Below are 20015 nucleotides of genomic sequence, written 5' to 3' on the forward strand. Positions count from 1 at the left end.
GAGAAAAAAATATCAGATCAACTGGAATAAGGAACAGAGGACACGAGGAACCTCCAGCTGTATTTGTTTACACCGAAAAAAGCTGCAGTATTCTGCCTCACAATTAAGAAATGTAATCAATGTCTGTATTTAGAGATGCACGGCAGGGCAGAGATTCTATATCTAGCATCTTGCAGTTGCAGGACTTAAACCTGAGTACAGCTCTTCAGGGTCGGACCTGTGTGGTCCCCAAAACATCTGGCTTCATGAAGAACGCCAGCCTGCCAAATAGAAACACAGGCCATTAATACTTGGGTTCAAGTTGCAAGAAAATTGCCACTCAATATGAGCAGAGACATATTATATATAAAGTGTGTTTGGGTATCATGACCTCCGGTGGTTAACAAAACATTTAGATGAAGAAAGGAAACGGCGGTTTTAATTTTTATTGTGATGTGCATTCAGGTACTTCCTGTATCCGTCAGACTAATGAGTGGGGAGGCAGACTCCTTACTACTGTCTGTATGCTAATCACATTTCTCCCTAATGCATCTATTGTATGATAATCAGCCCTCTCCTTGTTGTTTATACAGGGCTCTGTGTGTGCGTGCGTGCGTGTGTGTGTGTGCGTGTGTGTGTTAGCAGAGATTATAACCCTTCCTCCAGGGTGAACATTTTAAACAAACACCCAACATAAGAAGCGCTTGGTTGACTTGTTCTCCCCCTCCCCGCCCATGCCGGAGGTGTGTCTTCGCCACTGCTGTATAAAACCCAACGCACCCACCAGTGGAGGAGCGTGCACAGACAGCCTCGGTGCAGCAGTGACACAAAGAGCGAGAGAGAGGGGGGGGAGACTAGACTGTGTGAAAGTAACGGACCATCACAAACTATCTCTCTAGCATGACGTCTGCAGCCTCCCTGGACTGAGCGCGCCGCGATGGAGAGGAGCATCCCGGGCTGGTGCGCGCTGGTGGCGCTGGTCGCGCACGGCTGCATGGCGGCCAAGGAGCTCCAGTGCCAGGAGATCTCCGTGCCTCTGTGCAAGGGGATCGGCTACAACTACACCTACATGCCCAACCAGTTCAACCACGACACGCAGGACGAAGCCGGCCTGGAGGTGCACCAGTTCTGGCCGCTGGTGGAGATCAAGTGCTCCCCGGACCTGCGCTTCTTCCTCTGCAGCATGTACACGCCGATCTGCCTGGAGGACTACAAGAAGCCGCTGCCGCCGTGCCGGAGCGTGTGCGAGCGAGCCAAGGCCGGCTGCGCGCCGCTCATGAGGCAGTACGGGTTCCCGTGGCCGGACCGGATGCGGTGCGACCTGCTGCCCGAGCAAGGCAACCAGGACACGCTGTGCATGGACTACAACCGCAGCCAGACCACCACGGCGTCTCCCGTGTTGGCCAAGCCGAGCAACCGACCCCCGAAGCCGTACAACCCCAGGAAGAAGAGCGGCAACGGGAAGCACAAACCGGCGGCGTCCCCGTGCGAGCCGGGCTGCTTCTGCCGCGCGCCCATGGTGCCGGTGACCGGCGACGGGCACCCGCTGCGCAACCGCGTCAAGACGGGTCAGATCCCGAACTGCGCCGTGCCGTGCCGCAGCCCCTTCTTCACCCAGGAGGAGAGGACTTTCACCGCCTTCTGGATCGGCCTGTGGTCCGTCCTGTGTTTCATCTCCACCTTCGCGACCGTGGCCACCTTTTTGATCGACATGGAGAGGTTCAAGTATCCGGAGCGGCCCATCATCTTCCTCTCCGCGTGCTACATGTTCGTGTCCGTTGGCTACATCGTGAGGCTGATCGCGGGTCACGAGGAAGTGGCGTGCAACCGGGAGAACGGCGCGGAGCACATCCACTACGAGACCACGGGTCCTGCGCTCTGCACCGTCGTCTTCCTGCTCATCTACTTCTTCGGCATGGCCAGCTCCATCTGGTGGGTGATCCTGTCCCTCACCTGGTTCCTGGCCGCCGGCATGAAGTGGGGGAACGAGGCGATCGCCAGTTACGCGCAGTACTTCCACTTGGCAGCCTGGCTCATCCCCAGCATGAAGTCCATAGCAGTTCTGGCCCTGAGCTCCGTGGACGGGGACTCCGTGGCCGGGATCTGCTACGTGGGAAACCAGAACTTGGATAACCTGCGGGGTTTCGTGTTGGCCCCGCTGGTCATCTACCTGTTCATCGGGACCATGTTCCTGCTGGCCGGGTTCGTCTCCCTGTTCCGGATCAGGAGCGTCATCAAGCAAGGGGGCACCAAGACCGACAAGCTGGAGAGGCTGATGATCCGGATCGGGGTTTTCACAGTTCTCTACACCGTCCCGGCCACCGTCATAGTGGCCTGCTACTTTTACGAGCAGCACAACCGACAGGCGTGGGAAATCACGCACAACTGCACGTGCGTGGCGGACCCGAGCCGGCCGAGGCCGGACTACGCCGTGTTCATGCTCAAGTACTTCATGTGCCTCCTGGTGGGCATCACGTCCGGGGCCTGGATCTGGTCCGGGAAGACCCTCGACTCGTGGCGGACTTTTTGCACGCGCTGCTGCTGGGGGAGCAAAGCCTCGGCGGGCTCCATGTACAGTGACGTCAGCACGGGGCTGACCTGGAGGTCCGGGACGGCCAGCTCGGTCTCCTGCCCCAAACAGATGCCTCTGTCCCGGGTCTGAGCGGGGGAGGAGAGGTGTGTGTGTGGTGGGGGGGGGGGGTGGGGGGGTTGGGTCATTTGACACTTGAGACTTAAACCCCCCCCCCCCCGCGCATATCAGCTCTTTAAAGAAAATGTGCTGTTTTCTAAAAGTTATAAGATCGGTTTGGACTTTCGGAAAGCACTATGCCTTATATCCAAGTGACGGCCATGGGTCTGAATAGAGGAGGGGATGGGGGGGGGGGGGGGGGGGTAATTGTGTCGGGATTGTCCATCGGCGTGTTGTAATTAGCACATTAATGAGCGCCTAATGGCTTCTCTTTAAATAATGAGGCCGTCAGCAGCGGAACAATGTACCTCTGCAGGAAGAATGCAGGAGCTTATCGGAGCTTAATTGAATGCGCGCAGGCGACAAGATCCCCCCCGTTCCCCTCCACCCCCCCCCGTCGATATGTTGCGCGGTGCGGCAGCTCCTCTCCTCCCTCCCGGGAAGAACCGCAGTGTCTTAAACTCACAAGAGTCACAATGAGACTTTTTGTCTTCGAGATGGATTGTACATTTTAATCAATGCCTTAATACTGTCTCATACGGGTCTCATTTGCGCGTAAAGTGTATTTATATAATTATTGGTGCACATATATTGTACATTTTGTAAATGAAAATTGACGAGATTGTAAATATGTATAATTTCCACATTGATAGAACGTTTATTTTGAGAATAAAACCAACTTTTATTGAAATGTTGTCCTTGTGCGTCCCGGTCATTCACACTTTGTGGTGATTTCGGAGAGGGTTGTTAAGGTTTTTTGGTTGTGAGTGATTTCAGTTGTGTGGCATTCATAGATTATTTTACTTTTAAGCAAACGTCGCCTCGGGGGCCACAGGGGATGTGACAGCTTTACCAAACCTCCCCGGAGAGGCCGCTTCACGCGCTCAGAGACCCGCGGTGAACGTCGGCATGGCAACGAGCTCCCCTACAGGGGGTCTGCGCGGTTTATGCCCCCTGCCCTGATCCGGGCTTAATGTGTCACGTTTAACTACATTTCAAGTTTTTTTTTTTCCTTTGTGGAAAAACAGGTGGATCAGAACTAGTTGGAGAAATAAGAAGTAATTGTGACAGTTTTATGATTTTGATTCCATCGTTTAAACGCAAACGCTTGTTTGTGGGGTGACGGTTGAAGTGGGCTCACGTGGTTCGCCTCAGGCTCACGGTGGATCCGTCCGTGGCTGTGGGTGATTACAATCAGTGGTCCACTCACGGTGTGACAGGGGGGGCTACATTTAGTTTCAGGGGAAAATAAGAAGTTTGTGCGTAATGGGCACCAGCAGGCAGAGGGGATGCGCGGGAGTCAATGTGCTCCAAACTGCAGAGCACTTTCTGCAACCCCCCCGCACCCATTGCTAAAAGGTGGAGAGAGATGGAGTAAGCTGCATCAGGCCGCCACCTTGTGGTCAAAGGACAGCATCCATCACCAATCCACCAATAAAGACACGTCCAAAAAGTCCAGAGAGTGTTAAGAGGTATGGACTCATTTCTATTATTATTTAGATGTATCTTTGAAATTACTTTTAAAACTTTGTTTCGGCTGATTCCAATATTTATATTACAAGTTATGACAAAGGACGGATTAATTTTATCTTTAATTGTTATATTGAAATAAATGATATGTATATGTATAGTGGTGGTCTAATAGTGGACATTTGATTTTTGCACTAAATGACTTGCTGTAAGTAGAATATACTTAAGTAAAACATCCCACAGCGCTCGGCTTGTCCAATGTCCCCCCAAATAATTACATCACTCAAATTAAGAGACAGCAGCCTTTCTTGCTCCGTCCAACGACTGATTGCTACCCATGAGACAAGTTGGCTTCCTCTTCAGTGGCGTGTGTGTGGTTGTGCGTGCGTGTGTGTGCGTGTGCGTGCGTGTGTGTGTGTGTGTGCGAGGGGGTCGGGCATGTTCCCTCTGGCCTAAAAGCAACAAATAACCCAGCGGAGGAAATGGGTGGAGAGGTCGTGCCTGCTCCATCTCCCTGTAACACAAACAAGGCGTCCACCTTCTGGGACGAGGCCGGATCCCATTGGTGGAATTCTGAGGCTCCGCTGGTTGGAATGTTTCTGAATGACATCTTTGTCTGTTGATCTAATGATCCGTCTGACGGATTGGTTCGGGATAAATCACGTTAAGACGTGCGAGCGGCCGTTGGGGGGGGGTCACATGCTGCAGCACACAGCGGGTGGGAAGCGCCTTGCTTTCAAAAACAGCTATTGTCACGTCGTGGCTGATTTACAATGCGGTCTATAGACAAACATCTCTTCCATCGATCCATCAAAAAAGGCTTGTCAATCACACTAAGGCAATATATATATATATATGTTTGTATAGCTGTTAGTAATCAGGTCCGTTTGGTGGACGCAGAGCTCAGGAGGGTTTGGCTCTTTGGGCCTCAGTCATGTGTAAAGATGAACGACATGACAGCTGGAAAAAGTGGAAAACCTCTTGATCGCACCCCAATCGCCCCCCCCCCCCCCCCCCCCCCCCCCCCGGGACCCTGTCCATGCAAGTGGTAGGAAGCATGACACAAACTCAGAGATCAAAGTTCACGTCCTGCATTCCTCCCGTAGGCCGAGGTTCTTCTCCGAGGCCGAGCATTTATATCTGATGCGAGAGACGCCGTCTTCATATCATAAGAAATGGCAGGATGGCTCTTGTTGGTAAAAATGTAAAGCCGGTAAAAAAAGAATTTATTCACTGCAGCCTTTTGCATTTGTTTTAGTTTTTATTGTTATTGCTCATTATTTTCTCTAATTCTAAGTTTATCATTTAAATGCTTTTTTTACTGTTTTACTATCCATTTATTCAGGCTACTTTATTTTTAATTTGGTGATTAAAGTCTGCTCATCTTTTCTCCGTTTTTGCAGTTTTTCTTCTTTTTTATATCCTGTTTGTTTTGTGTAAATTATTAACGTTAACATTTTATTTATTTGAAAGGTAACAATTCAATAAAACCAGTTTTGATTGATTGATTGATTGATTTTAGCTGCTCCACTGTTTACTTATACCCTCTCAAAACTCCCTTGGAAATATATTGTAGTATAATATACAAAACAATATTGTCTTTATATCAATGTCATAACAGCATTTGTGTTGGGCAACTCTTATACATGCCTTTCTCTTTTAAAACAATAGATTCATTTCCATATGTGAAGTAAAATCATTTATATATATCAATTGAAAGTTGTTTTATTTGACATCTTTCAAGAAATTGTATAGTTATAGAAGCTACATTTTTTAATCATCATTTCTTTACTAAAACTATTGTTCTCACACTGCAATAGTACCTTTTAGTGCTCTTATGTACTTTGCAGTATTTATCTTTGACCACTAGATGGCGATACAAGCAACACTGTCCTCAGGTTGCAAGATGAAGTCAAGCAAAGACAAACTGAGTCTTTTTTAAGGTCCACTTGAAAGATTTATTTTCCGCTGGAGTGGGTTTCAACTTCAAAAACAATGGTTAATGAAATACGACAAGTAATAATTACCTTAATTTGTTAAATATAGCCTCATTTTGGACCTTTCAGTTCCTAAATCCATACGGGTTAAATGCTCAGATGTCCACGCGCTTTGACGTCCTTTGATTCAGTTTTACTTACTATGATGTGACGATGTGACAGTTTCTCTCTGGATGTGGGTTAACGCACGTCCACCGTCACCAGGTTTGCTTCTTTGACCTCATGACCTCGCAGTAGGTGCCTTTACCCTCCCCTCCCTCCCCTCTGAGGTCTCTGCACGTTTTGGCTGCCCCAAATACCACAGCAGAAGAAGAAGAACGCCGGGGCCCCCGTGTACGACTCGTATTCTCGCTGAGGGGAAACAAACTGTGACGCGAATGAGACTCCAGAAAGAGTCGATTTATCCAACGGATTTTATTATTACCAATTGAGCAGAAAAGCGTTCAGTCGATGTGTATTTAAATAACAAACTAACAAACTCAACAAACTAACGTGACGATTGGGACATGATGGTTGAACTTTCTGTGATTTTGTCAACCTGCCCCCCCCCCCTCCCCTGTCCACTACAGCCACGGCCTCTTGTCCGGAGACTCCCTGCTAGCAGACTGTTGGCCCCAGTTCGCCCCGACTGAAGTGTCCCGGTCCGGCTTTTTCCCACCCGTTGGGTGTCGGCGTCCTGGGGTTCGGCCCTCTGTCGGGGCGGGGGGGCAGGGGAGGTCTCAGCCGGCTGTGGAGGACGAAGTGGGCGGGCACTGGAGTGCCAAAGGGACTGGGGGTCAGAGGCGTCGCCACCGCGAGGCCGAGTCTTCTGGTCGAAAGGACTCCGCTGTCCTCCGTTGAGGTTGTCGTAGAACGCGCGGCGCTCTTCTCTTCCGTCGACGCCTCCCTCCTCCTCCTCCTCCTCCTCCTCCAGGTCATCGCGGCCTCGTGGAGGTCGCCAGGTCCGCCAGACCCAGCAGGACGGACAGGGAGGCCAGTCCCAGCATGAGGTGGAGCATCATGGTCTTCTCCGTGGGTCTGGAGACGTAGCACTCCACGCCAAATGTGCAGGGAGCCTCGTGGCAGCGGAAGCTCCGGGGAACGGACGAACCGAAGAGGAAGAACTGCCCGCCGGCGAAAACCACCTCCAGCAGGACGCGCAGCATCACAGCCAGGAAGTAAGCGCAGTGGAAGCGCGGCGCTTCCCGCGCAGGCCGCAGGCGGGGAAGCCTCGAGGAGCCGGAGTCCCCGAGGGCGACGGGGGACCCTCCTCGACCGCCGTCGCAGCAGAACCCTCCGTGGGGAGGCGACGCCACTTTGTGCACGACGTAGGTGGCGAACAGCGCGTCGGGGACGCACAGCAGGACGAGGTGGAAGAGCCAGAGGCGGAAGGCGGACACGGGGGAGAAGGCGTCGAAGCACACGGTGGAGCAGCACGGCTGGACGGTGTTGCAGGTGAAGCGATCCAGCTCGTCGCTGAAGAGGGTGGAGCCGGCCAGCAGGAGGACCAGCAGGCGGAGGGGCAGCATTAACATCCACCACGTTTTGCCTCGGGTGGGGAACAGATGATGACGTTAGGATGGAGGATGGATTAAAGGAGGAGAGAGAAGAGGATTTATAAAAAAGACTTCCTTTCATCTACAATGCTAATTATATAGATTCAAAAGTTTTAACTGTAATTTCACAATAAATTGCGGTATTATTGAGGTAAAGGATTATTACAATATTTCCACAGCGGCATACTGTTAAATCACAGTAAATAAACAAATGACATGATACAGTAATTTCATGTGAATTCAATGCAACTGTACTTTACAGTAATTAACTGTAAATATACAATCTGAATAAACTGAGAAAAGTGAAGCTATTTGCTGTTTATTTGGGTTAACACAAGTTTAGTTAGATGAACGTGAGACAAAAGAAGCGTACCTATAAATGAGACGTTGTGACTCATAGTGATCAGGAGCAGATCTCTGGCCCACGTCGTCCTCATTGTTCAGCGCCGACCCGGACCCCCATGACGGAACCAGCCAGAACCCTCAAGAAGAGCGCGGTGGGAGCCGCTGGCGCCGTCCACACTGTCCCCTCCCACATTGTCCCAGAACAATACACCACTCGGTGACCTCTGAGGTTTTCTTACTGCGTCCCTCGGGGGTCTCGGAGGCCGGGACGCGTGCGGCGAGCTATTCTTACCGGGCCGCCATCAAAGCATTGCTGGGATGTCGAGGCACTTTCCTGGATGCTGACAATCGGCTTGTAATAGAAATCATAAAGCCGAGGGACACGGCTCAACGGCCCGGGGCGATTCCTTCAATAGGCAAGTAGCTTTCAGTAGATTCATTTCAACGTCAATCAAATCTGAGAATTACAGAACCATTTTCAAATCAACAAACCATAAACAAGTTAATTTGCTTTTATTATACTAATTAAATACTTTTATTTTTTGTCATTTCAATGTGTGTTCAAAATAGCAATATTTTTTTTCAAGGAAAAGTTTCGTCGGGCTTCTATAATTGGAATTGGACTGTGGAAAAAATATACTTTAACTGCTAAAACTCCATGGTCATGACCTCAGATCAATAATACTCGATCAGAAGCTCTGCTTCAGCCTTTATTTCATGTTACACGTTAATTGTTTGATTAATCACTTCCCGAAGCAGGAATGTTTTTTTGTGTCATCTATTCTGTCTCCTTTCATCGTCGCTTTCTTCGTACTGACCTCAGTTTGAGCCCATCGTGTGCATCTAGCAGCAACACAAGCAACCAGAAGAAGAAACAGACTACCTGAGTATCCAGATGTACGCTGGAAATACTGTAAACCTTGAGTAAAAAAATATTCCCAACGGACAAAACTTGAGGACAAAACACATGTAGTTATTCTACGTCGAAGGAAATACATTTGTGAAAAGGCTGCTTTCAGCCAGACGTTAATCTCACACGATGACAGCGAAAGAAATAACACGCTGCCAAGTTGCACAACCGTAAAGGAAACGGAGACGGAGTCTCCGCGTTACGTCCTCGGAAGCTGTGGGACACTCGGAGGACCTTCTCCGGTGGCCCGAAGCTACAAACACTCGTCTCTCCTTCCTCATCAGACCCGCAGGAGGCATCACAGGAAGTCAGGGAGTCCCCTCCGGCTCCCGGGACACCTTTGCGTGTCCCCCGGTTCCACGCGGGGGCCAGACGCTCAGGTCTCACCCGCTAAAAATAAAACGTCCCGGCGTCAGCGTTCAGCGCGGCGGCGGACCGATGGCGGCTAGGAGAGGATGGCGGGAACCCACCGAACCCCACGCAGGTCGTCGGTGCTGGCTGAGCGCTTCCTCGCTGCTCGCCGCGCCTCCTTGTACTTGTCGTCGCAGAGCCTGGAAATAGCCTGAAGGGACACGGAAAGGCTGCTTGATTTCGTTCTGGGGACGGGGGGGGCGTTGAAACAACTTCATGGCGGGAAAAAGGTTTTATGTTTGTAAATTGCGCCTCACCTCCAGCTTCTGGGCCTTGTCCCGGCTCAGCGGCTCCAGCGGGAAGCTGAGGTCGTTGGACTCGGACAGCGAGCGCAGGTCGAAGTAGTACTTGGCGTAGACGCTGGACGGCACGTTGATGTTGAACTGCAGCAGCTCCAGGAACTGCCGCTCCAGCTCGTTCCTGTCGGAGGGGAGCCGGCGTTACTTATTCCGCGTGGCCTCCCGCGGTAACATACACGTGTCTGAATCTGGTGGATTGAGCTCACATGTCCGCCACGGCGATGTCCTTGAGGATCTGGCAGTAGTCCACGTTCCACACGGCCTGGTCGTCCCACACCTTGGAGGCCAGCAGGATGGCCCCCAGAACCATCCTCTTCCAGTTCCCCGGGCCGATGGCGATCTCCGCGTAGCTCAGCAGCCTCTCCAGGTAGATCTGCCCAGCCGCGAAGGGGAGGAAAGGAGGTTTAGAGGAGGAGTAACGGGGACGCACGCCGACGCCCCCCGCCGGATTGGAAAGAGTCTCACCAGCGTGACGATGGCGCACTCGGCGGTGAGCTGAGCGGAACTGAACAGCGTCCTGACGAACCGGTAGATCTGCTTCTGCTCCGGGCGGCGCTGGTCGTAGTCCGCCGGCACCTCGGATTTCTGAGGGGGGGGGGTGGGTGGAGGGACGAGGGGAGGAGAGGAGAGGAAGGGAATATACGGGAATGAAGAAGGGAGGAAACGATAAGAAAAGGAGCACAGTGACCTCACGCGACCCGACGCGGCGAACCCACTGAAGTCGATGTGAAAGGAGAAAAGAACACAAGCGACATCGAGCGTCTTACTGTGAGAGGATGAAGCTTCTCGTCGAATATCTCCTGCACCATTCCTCCCTCCGCTTCCCTGGCACGAGAACAGAAAGGGAAATTGCGAATTTCAATAAATAATAATTAATCAAGCGGATGTGAAGCGTCTAGCTGTTAAAGTGGCAAAATGTTTTGTTTTTGATTCACTACTGAAATATTGTAACAACTAGATATGATTAAAAGCTGATGCTGCAAAACCATTTCTATCTATTTCATATTTTGATTTGATAATTGATAAAAACATTCCTCATCTGTTGTTTAATGGAAACGATCCAAATTCCAGGTTTCAGTGAAGTTAACAACAAAAAAAGAATGCAGAATATTGTGTTGAAAGATCCCACCTGTTCTTTATGTGGTAGTAAACCGCCAGGGCGACACTGTGGAGAGAAAACAATAAAACACCTGCTCTGCATCTTTAAACACGACGGCACTGCAGAGAATGAATGTTGAATCCTGCTTTTTACCATTTGATGGTGTTTTTGAGGTCGGGCTGGCTGACCGTGTTCTCGTCTAAGAAGATGGTGGAGCAGGAGCTGTACTTCCGCCTGGTTGTTTCATGCTACACACACACACACACACACACACACACACACACACACACGGTGACGGTCATTAGAGTCCACGTGTGACCCACATAGAGCCTGCCAGGGTGTCCGAGGGGGAATCAACACGCAACATCACAATGTGTCCGTTTGCCTTTTGTTGAGACATTTAGCCCATTTAAAATAATCATTTTAATCATATATATATATATATATATATATATATATATATGTATAAATATTGAGATTCAACAAAACAGTTGAACTTACATTATTGATGAAGAGGCTTTTTCGTTTATCTCGTGCTACAAGCAAAAAAACGGTAAAACCAGTCAGTCATATTAAATTTCTTCTGCTTCAACAACCAAGAGCCAGCCGTGATTTAGTACTTGAGTGAAGCAGGAAAAAGAAGCAGTGCGGGTGGAAAAGTGAGCGCTGGAACAGAAGGAAGACAAACGTGCTGTTACACCAGCAGAGGGACTCAGAGTCTCACTCACCGTTCCTGCAGGGCGCCGCTGCAAAACAAGAGGAACCAGAAAGCTTATTGCTCGTCCGTCCGTCTCGTGACACATGCAGTGAACCCATTGCAACCAACAGAACCTTTAACATAGCTTTACAAAAAACAACACAGTGCGTTTTTTAACCATATTTGCAGACATGTCAGGCAATATTTGATCGTATTCGCTTCCTGTCCTTTTGGTCTCCTCGGGGTATTTGTTGATAAAGTCAACTTTGTCCTTTAAAGCCACGAGGAAGAAGGAGGGTCACTTACATCTGACTTTTTTATCCAAAGACAAAACCAAATATCGCAAATAAAAAGGAACAAAAAACAACCAACTTTTAATCTGAAAACATTGTGATTATTCACACATCTGCCTGACGTATTTTTTTTTTTTTGTCGGTAATAATAATATTATTATATATATATAATATTATATTATTATAATATTATATTATTATAATAATAATAATATTCATATTATCTCTGTTTGAGACTAATGATTACATTTAAAAGACATTTATCAAAGTCAGTTTTCATCTGCTTTAACATTAAAGCTTATATTGTCTTACTGTTATCATGATGTTGTGTTCATGGCTATAAAAAACATGATAACACCCCCCCTTCCCCCACAATATGCTAAACATGCTAAAGCTCTCGTCTCTCATCTAGAAGCCTCGGGGCAACGGCATAAATCAGCCGGCTGGCCACAAAAGAACCGGCTCTGGGATCAGTGCTCCAAAATACACAGCATTTTTCTCCCTTATCTTCTCACCCGGGTCGTATTTCAGGATCATGTTCAAGTGTGTTGTTTGTGACACGTGCGCTCACGGCGACGTCACATCCTGCTTGCACGGGAGGGATTTAGGAATTGCAGCTACTCACCATCGTGCTGGGATTTGCTGAGGAATATGGTGCCGGCCCGCGGGTGGTCCGACGGATTGTGCGCCATACTCGACTCTGGGAACACAAAGCGTTCCTGATTGGTTGATTGATTGATTCTGCAACACTGACCAGGAGCCACGGTGCTGTATTCGTCTTTAAATGACGTCCGTCCATGTCGGTGCAGAAGCATCAACCGGAGTCTGTGTGAGAGGGAAGTAAAGTAACGTAACGTCCTGTCACTGCCTCATCGTCACAACAAAGGAGTCGGCTTCACCAATCAATTCATCGGCGTGTATTTTAAAGAGAAGTGGTGGCTCTACCAAACAATGCTCACATATTACTGCGTTTGAAAAATATCCTGTTAAGAATGTATAACTTTTGACATAAAAGAGTGCAGAAGTTATAGGAATACATACGAAGTGTTGTGTTAAAAAATGAAGAACCGCCGGACGGACAGAGGGCATCGCAGATCAAAAGGTTAAATCAAATGTATTTAATAAAAGAGATGGTGTTGTGGTAAAAAGAACATCTCAGCTGAGGAGCCGCTGGCCTCAGCGACCAACAGGCCCCAGGTCAGTCCTTTGACCCCCCTAGTGCCCGTCTGCTGCCTCCACCAGCGAACTCCAGAACAATGGTTCCTACAGGTATTTATAACAATGCTTAAAGGTGTGAAAGTCAGTGTCCACACCTCTGGGAGTGGTCTTCTGGTGAGTTCAATGTAACTCGGATTTCGAATGATCCTTAGTCAATATCAGTTGTTGTTCAAGTATTACATGCATGCATTCCAGTTGATTACATTACATCAAATACAATCATAACTGCATTGGTATTATTCTATTACAGTTGCAGAATTACAGTGGTTTTACAATATTGTCATTACTTTATTGATTACACAGTGTCAGAATCATGGCTGTATTCTGGTTTACATTATGTGCATTTTTATTAATTTTATGAACCGGGTCGTATATTTGTTTCTAATATCCTACAGAAGTATAGAATAAATCCTGCAAAAGTAACAACATCTTGCTGCTGAGGTACACGAGCGGCATGTTAGCATTGTCACTGTTAGCATGCTAACTTTAGCCTTTAGCTGAGCCTGTGAGTACAGTGACACAGAAAGTGACTTTTTTCTTGTAGATAAAAGTTTCAGTGACTTTCGTTCTTCTTTGTCACAGTCAGCACCACTTAAAGACCAAAACCCCTCGACGGCCTTTCAGTAAACGGCCTAAACTTGGCTTTGCGAGGATCGAGGACTCCATAAAACGAGGCGCTTTGGGTGCAATCACCGTTGAAAAAAGCCCGGCATGCAGTCTGCCGAAAGCTTCCGCTCCGGGGTGTTTGGCTGCCATGCAGACGTTTAGGGGCGCGCAATTGGCTTTGGTTCTGTATCACATGTTTTACATGTGTAAACGTAACGTATGTGGAAAAAAGGGGAGTTGTACGTAGACAAAAGTGGATGAACGCGTGTGGACTAAATGACGCTCGAGGGCCACCCCGAAGACACTCATCGGCGCCTGAGAACCCTGCTGGTGATGACTGGTGAAGTGTGGCAGAAGGCCTCTCTGAAGCATCTGTGCGTTTCACTCCACCGGAAATAGAATCAGAAGAGCATTCGGCAAATGATTTTGTGCGTAGCCTACACTCATTTGAACCCAAATACCCCCCCGAACGCGGCCCGCCCCGCTCACACCACCGGGCGGACTGGGCTGAGCTTGGATTACACTCGTCACAGTTCAGCACCTTATGCAACAGTATCGCTGCATCCGGGCCGATTTCAACACCTTCTCGTATTAGGACGCAAACCGGCCCAGTTCAACGCCAGGGATACAAAACCTGTGAAGAATGTTAAAATTGGGCGACTTGTACCATCAAATCTTGCCCCACTTAAACGCTTCGGCATTCCACGTCCTGCAGAACATATGAAATTCTGCTCTCCTCGAGGCACCTGGGACGCCATGATCAACAATCACGTAACAGGAATTCAGTGAACTTTGTTTAAAGTGCAAAGATAAGACAAGTAAATAATGTGCATAGCGTGTAAAGCCTCCTTTGTTGTTGTTTTTAACAACATTGGTAACCCTTTGGGGCAGTCGGATGAATAGATTCCATTGTTTTCCAATTTCTGTGAAATAAATAATCAATGAAACTCAACTGATTTAAGTTTGGTTCGAGTTCTTTGCTTGTCGAGATGATTGTGCTGTTTCCATAGAGATGAAGCGCTTATATATGATTTACATAAAGTGTGAGTGGAGCTGCACATTTCAACAATAGTTTTAACCCTCAAACCAACGGGGTTAAAGAGACTTGATGTGTCATCCAGCGCCTGCGGGACGCGAGGTGAGCATCCGCAGAGGGAAACAGGAGACGCCGGACCTGCTCTCACGTAATGAATTATGTAATCGTGACGGACAACAGGCGTCGGTCCAAAGCTGCACGGTGGCGTTTCCGATGTCCTAAGTGTTTTCAGATGTCCCGGGACTCTCTGGGGGACGAGGGTTCAGTCGCTGCGTCGTCTGCGAACGCAGCGGCGTCGCTATCGGTTACCTTTGTTTGTTTGGAAGGAGATCGATCGCGTCCCCTTGTCTCAATCCAACGTGGCCCCTTTAAATAATACCTGCGTTTTCTACCGAATCGGGAATCCAAACTAACGAAGGAACCAAAAGCTCGTGGCTGCAATGAGTTACACCTCCGACCCGCCGGTGACCCGCCGGTGACCTCAGTCTGTGGAGGACCGACATGGCCGCTGCTCGGTCGTGCTTATTAATCCGCGCCGGTTTCACTTTACAGAGACGCCGGGATTCAGATGTGCGACGTCACCTTTGGTTTGTTTTTGTGGCTTTGCAGGATTCTGAATATTACAAACGGAATACAATGAGGTCAGCAACAGATTAATGATTAATAACATCCGTTTGCTTTTAAATATGTGTGACTTCGGGACTCTGGTTCATTACCCCAACGGGAGGATGTTGTTATTCTAGCCGCCTTACACTGTTTCAGCACACACACACACACACAGATACACACACACACACACTGAGCCAAGGCCTTGAGAGGTAACGTACCGAGCTTAAACAAACAGAAGTGACGTGCACACACACAAGGCTGCGGCGAGGAAGGGAAAACCTCTGATCACATGCACTTCTTCTTCTACGCGACCATTTCTGCACCCACGAGATCTTTTATTCACGATGGCGGTTAACAATCCGTGTTCATGTAGTTTCGGTGCTGCTGTATCACTGTTTCCCCTCTGGAGCAACACGGCAGCGTGGTCGGCTTTTTGTTCTGGTCCTTTTGAACTAATCCCTGGGCAACTTTTCCAGGACAAACGTGTCTGACCATCGGATGACGTTTGTTACCTTTGGTTGTCATCTCTTGTTAAAATACTGCAGGGGCCGCGATCTGGATAACGACCAATGTCGCCGTGTGATGTGCCGTCTCCGAGCAGATGAGGAGCAGCTGATTAAAAAAAAGGAATGAAAGAAAGCACGGGAGGGGAGTGAGGAGGGGGGGGGGGGGGGCAGCGTTAATGACACGCTGAATAGAAACCCCCCCCCCTCCTCCAGCGCTTGTGTGTTTCTGTACATTTGAAGCGGGCCTGTCATGGCAACATGCTTCATTAATTCTCCACATCCACCTCCACACTTCTTCTTTCTGTCCCTCTTGAAGAAGAAGAAGAAGAAGAAGAAGAGGTTGACAGCTACATGTAATTGGATCATTCGTATGGAGAGGTTTGAGGAAGATGCAACATACGGTGCAGGGGGTTTCTGCTTAGTATCAGAATCAGGGGGGGGGGGGGGGGGGGGGGGGGGCACAAGGAATCAGTTTTACATTTCCAGTCGCTCTTGATCTATTATGCGGAGATGAAAGAGGAGCTTTGGGATTGCAGAGTTCACACTATGAAACAAACAAGGGGCCGCCGGTTCAAACGGGAGATGCAACACCAGGGATCCTAACGATGGGCCAACGAGCTTCGGCGCCGCGCACGCCGCCGCCTGACGGGGACGAGCGTCAGCTGACCGCGAGGCCTCACAGAGGCCGCAGTCATCAGTCGGGACAACACAGCGCGCTTTGTCAAAGGAAGGCCGACCAAGTGACGGCTCCACCCCCCCCCCCCTTATCTCCATCTTCTGCCTCCATTTAACAGAAGCCCCCCCTTTCCCCCCGAACCCATTATAGTCCATAATATTAGAACTATTAGTCCACACCGCCTTGATGTTCAACAGCGTTCGTCTGATATTTAATGCGTGAGCTTGTGAGCAGGATAGAAAACGCAAACACGTGCTGACAAAATAACTGCACCTTTCGTCACGATACGGAAGCTTTTCAAACCAGCCAAAAAAAAAAACGTAATTCTCCCAAACTAAGCTGGTTCAATCCAGCCGCTGCAGCTCTGCCGGCGAACTGGTGGCAATGGCGTCATGCGGCGAGGAGATTATCCGTTCCTAAAAAACAGACGGCCCGGGGAGGTCGACCCGGGACGCCAAACAGCGGCGTAATAGTCCCAACGGAGAGAGAGGCGACGTGGCCACAGAGCGTGTGTGCAGATATGGATCTTATGTCATTATCGATTACTGACTGTAATCATTTCTTTTATGTGGGGCAGCTTGTCCAAACAATAAATAATAATTCCCTACGCGCTTCTAATCCACATCCTAAGCATCATTCTTTTAGAAATGTGAAGTATACATCTACCGAAAACAATTACATGGGAGAAATTGCTAATGTGAGTCAATGAAAACCTTCGAGAATAAAGACGCCGTCTTGCTGCACTAGAGCCAGAAAAACCGACGGCTCGGATTTACAAAGTAAAAGCACATCTCTTATGTTACCTGCTCCTAGGATGCCGTCATGTCGATTAATACGCTGCTCGACAATCCCGGCCGCGCGTACTAGTGTAGTGGAGAGAAGCTTCTGGCCATTAGAGAGCTATTAAATCAAATGTGAGAACAATCGACTTTGTTCCCAATGAAAGGATCGTCGTGCTCATTACGTCCGTGCTGTGTTTGGATTGTTTAATCTATTGCAATTATTTTATTAAAGCTCAGAAATGTTAATTAACTTCTGTGACTCGTGCCTGAGGACCCTCTTTAAAACAAGATGGTGCATCTCAAGGGCTTCGTGCTCTGATTCCATTACGGAACGAAAGGGCCGTTGATCCGGTGTACGTTGATGTGTATCTATCTGTAGATATCACAGGTCGGTTCATTGAGCTAATTCATATTTCTCTGGTCCACGTCTCAGTGGGTTGAAGGCAGCGGAGTCTCTTCAGTCTCGGGGCGACGTCTTTGGAGGCACCGCGTCACACTCTCGGTTAAGGCCTCCATTGATTGGCAACAGCGCGTCCCCGGTGGCTATCTGCTCTGGCACAGCTGCCCCTCTGGGCCTTTCTTTGGGGGGTTGGGGGGGACTCTATCTGACGGGGCACTCCGTGATGAAGCCCACTAATCTGCACTCGTAATAGAGGCGACACATCAGACGCGCTGCGCCTCCAATCACCGCTCCACCGGCGAGACAGGCGTCCTCTCAGCGCGTCTCCAAGGGGAGGGGGGGGGCATCCGGCAGTATGCATGATCCATGTGATGAGAGGTAATGCTATACTGTGGCCATCGTACCAATAACGACATAAGCACCTCCCATAATGCAAAGCACTGTATAGGAATCACTAATGGGAACGCGTCCAAGTGGCTCACTCGAGTTTAGAGGGGAAATGACATCACGGGTCAATGAAACAGGTCCGTCACCGTGCAGGTGAAGGGATGCGCCCTTTGTGGAAGTCTTCCAGCCGACGGCTCCGGCTGCTGTGAGCGCGTCGACTGCCGGCGATCAGCACCAACGCGCGACACCAAATATTTAATCCTGCCGCTCTGAAAAAAACACTCACAATTTCACAACCGTCAAATACAGTTTGAGACCAATCGCTCGGACGTGACGGTCGGCTGGAAAAAAGCAACCCATTCACCAGCCCCTTTGCAGTGTGAATGGGTCAATTGTGATGCATATTGGCGTGTCAATGGCGGGGGAGGGGGAGGGGGAGGGGGGGCTGAGCTATCTGCATTTCTGTCATACGCAGGCCGAAAACAAAGAGCAGCACAAAGGAGGCTGCCAGGACACATGAGGGGACGGGGAGGGGGGGACATGTCTGCTGCGTGACATGTTTCTGCCAGTCACTCAATACGTACGCTAGAAGATCTAACAGAGATCACTGGAGGGGTCAAAGGGGATCATCCCAGATGTAGAAATGAGGCTGTAATATGCAGCCAATGTTCCTTTAATATTCACGTATAACAGAGGATCTTTAAAGTAAAACACATTCATATATATATATATATATATATATATATATATATATATATATATGTACGTTTGTCTTCTGAAAGCTTTGGAGTAAGCAGATAAGAGTCACTTCTAGGCCACGTTGACATGTTTAACATGTGTTGATACACTTTTAGAAAATAAACCTGTTACTGTGGCATAAAACACACTCCCATTCTGGCAGAAAGTGTGACTATTATCCTCCATATGATATGATACAGATATTTATTAGTATTCTTTTTGTTTTTCTCTTGTTTTTACCGTCGACGTTCTCCCGGTCGCTGATGTGCTGCAGGTTGCATCCCGTCTCCTCCCCGCTGAGCTCCGCGTCCTGCGGGTACGAGTCCAGCCGGGAGTGCGTGTTCCTGCGGAGCTTGGGGCTGGAAGGCACGCAGCAGGAGGTCGTGCTCCCCATCCCCCCCCCCCCCCCCCCCCCCCCTTCTCAAAGGTACAGCGTTAACGGTCCTTCCCGCTGAAAGAGGAAACTTCCCGCGCCGGTCACCGGAGACCACCGGAGACCACCGGAGACCACCGTAGATCCCGGTGTCCACGGAGAGGCGTGACGCACGGGGGATGAAGGTGTGACTCCCACGGCCCGAGCACCGTGTGTCAGGACGCGCCCCGCGGTGCGCGCGTGTGTTGTGGCTGGCTGTGAGGCGATAGACCGACGGGGGGGGGGGGGGCTGCAAATCCCCAGAAAAGGTTCCGGTTCAAGTGGGTGGTTACACATGGGGGGGTGGGGGGGGGGGGCAGACATGAGCGTGATTTACTGCTGATAACGCTGATACATGGATCTATTTCTCTTGTGTTAATCTAAATGATCATGAATATTGTTGAGGGGTTATTGTCAGGCAACATTGTGTTTGATGTAACACGTGAGTCATTTTAACTTTAAGTGCATTTAAATCACAGATACAATAATAATAATGCACATGTTTATGTTTATGTCGAATAATAAACAGTGATATAACAATAAGGGATACTTGCATCCTCAGGCTTCTATGGTCCATTAAGGAGTAGCTTTGGGGTCAATTTAGTAAAAAAAAGTGTGGATATCATTTTAAATTCCCGGGTGGAATAAAACCTCAAATATTATGATAGATATTTATTTCCAGGAGTATTCGGGGGGGCCATCTGTTGGCCAACCCATGATACTGCATCTGTTTGGATTTATTACAGCTCCGGTATTTAGGGGCCATTTGTGGCCGAATTGGAATACGATGCTCATTCATCACGGAAATCAAATCAAACACTGCGCGTGAGTTCTCTGCGTGTTTGGGATTAAGTGGAGCCGCTGCCCGTTTGGGTGTGTGAGCTTGTTGTTGCAGTGGCGTCGGCCGGCCAGCAGGGGGCC

The 20015-nt window shown here is 49.2% G+C and overlaps 2 protein-coding genes and 1 pseudogene across 4 annotated transcripts; 1 reads left to right on the top strand and 2 right to left on the bottom strand.

Moving 5' to 3' along the window:
* Positions 1 to 440: 440 nt before the first annotated feature.
* Positions 441 to 3359, top strand: LOC120815808 (frizzled-8). The gene has a single exon (XM_040170788.2). It carries the CDS (start codon positions 917 to 919, stop codon positions 2639 to 2641), a length of 1725 nt encoding a protein of 574 aa, XP_040026722.1. The 5' UTR covers positions 441 to 916; the 3' UTR covers positions 2642 to 3359.
* A 3171-nt stretch (positions 3360 to 6530) lies between these two features.
* LOC120815810 (gap junction delta-3 protein-like) lies at positions 6531 to 8538 on the bottom strand (annotated as a pseudogene). Its single transcript, XR_013467197.1, has 2 exons — positions 8044 to 8538; positions 6531 to 7663 (listed from the first exon to the last, which is right to left on the bottom strand). The product of XR_013467197.1 is annotated as a gap junction delta-3 protein-like (transcript).
* Positions 8539 to 8712: 174 nt separating this feature from the next.
* Positions 8713 to 19330, bottom strand: LOC120815809 (cyclin-Y). 2 transcript variants are annotated; one of them, XM_040170790.2, is made up of 11 exons: positions 18923 to 19330; positions 12350 to 12424; positions 11463 to 11480; positions 11236 to 11270; positions 10888 to 10982; positions 10765 to 10800; positions 10403 to 10460; positions 10101 to 10220; positions 9842 to 10008; positions 9594 to 9756; positions 8713 to 9487 (listed from the first exon to the last, which is right to left on the bottom strand). In XM_040170790.2, the coding sequence occupies exons 1-11, from the start codon at positions 19074 to 19076 to the stop codon at positions 9371 to 9373; spliced, it is 1038 nt and encodes a 345-aa protein (XP_040026724.2). In that variant the 5' UTR covers positions 19077 to 19330; the 3' UTR covers positions 8713 to 9370. The 2 variants fall into 2 exon arrangements, with proteins under 2 accessions (XP_040026724.2, XP_040026727.2); XM_040170793.2 differs by lacking the exon at positions 11463 to 11480 and having other exon boundaries at positions 18923 to 19327.
* Positions 19331 to 20015: the final 685 nt, after the last annotated feature.

The sequence above is a fragment of the Gasterosteus aculeatus genome, chromosome 3 (genome assembly GCF_964276395.1).
Source record: "Gasterosteus aculeatus chromosome 3, fGasAcu3.hap1.1, whole genome shotgun sequence".
Lineage (NCBI taxonomy): Eukaryota > Metazoa > Chordata > Actinopteri > Perciformes > Gasterosteidae > Gasterosteus > Gasterosteus aculeatus.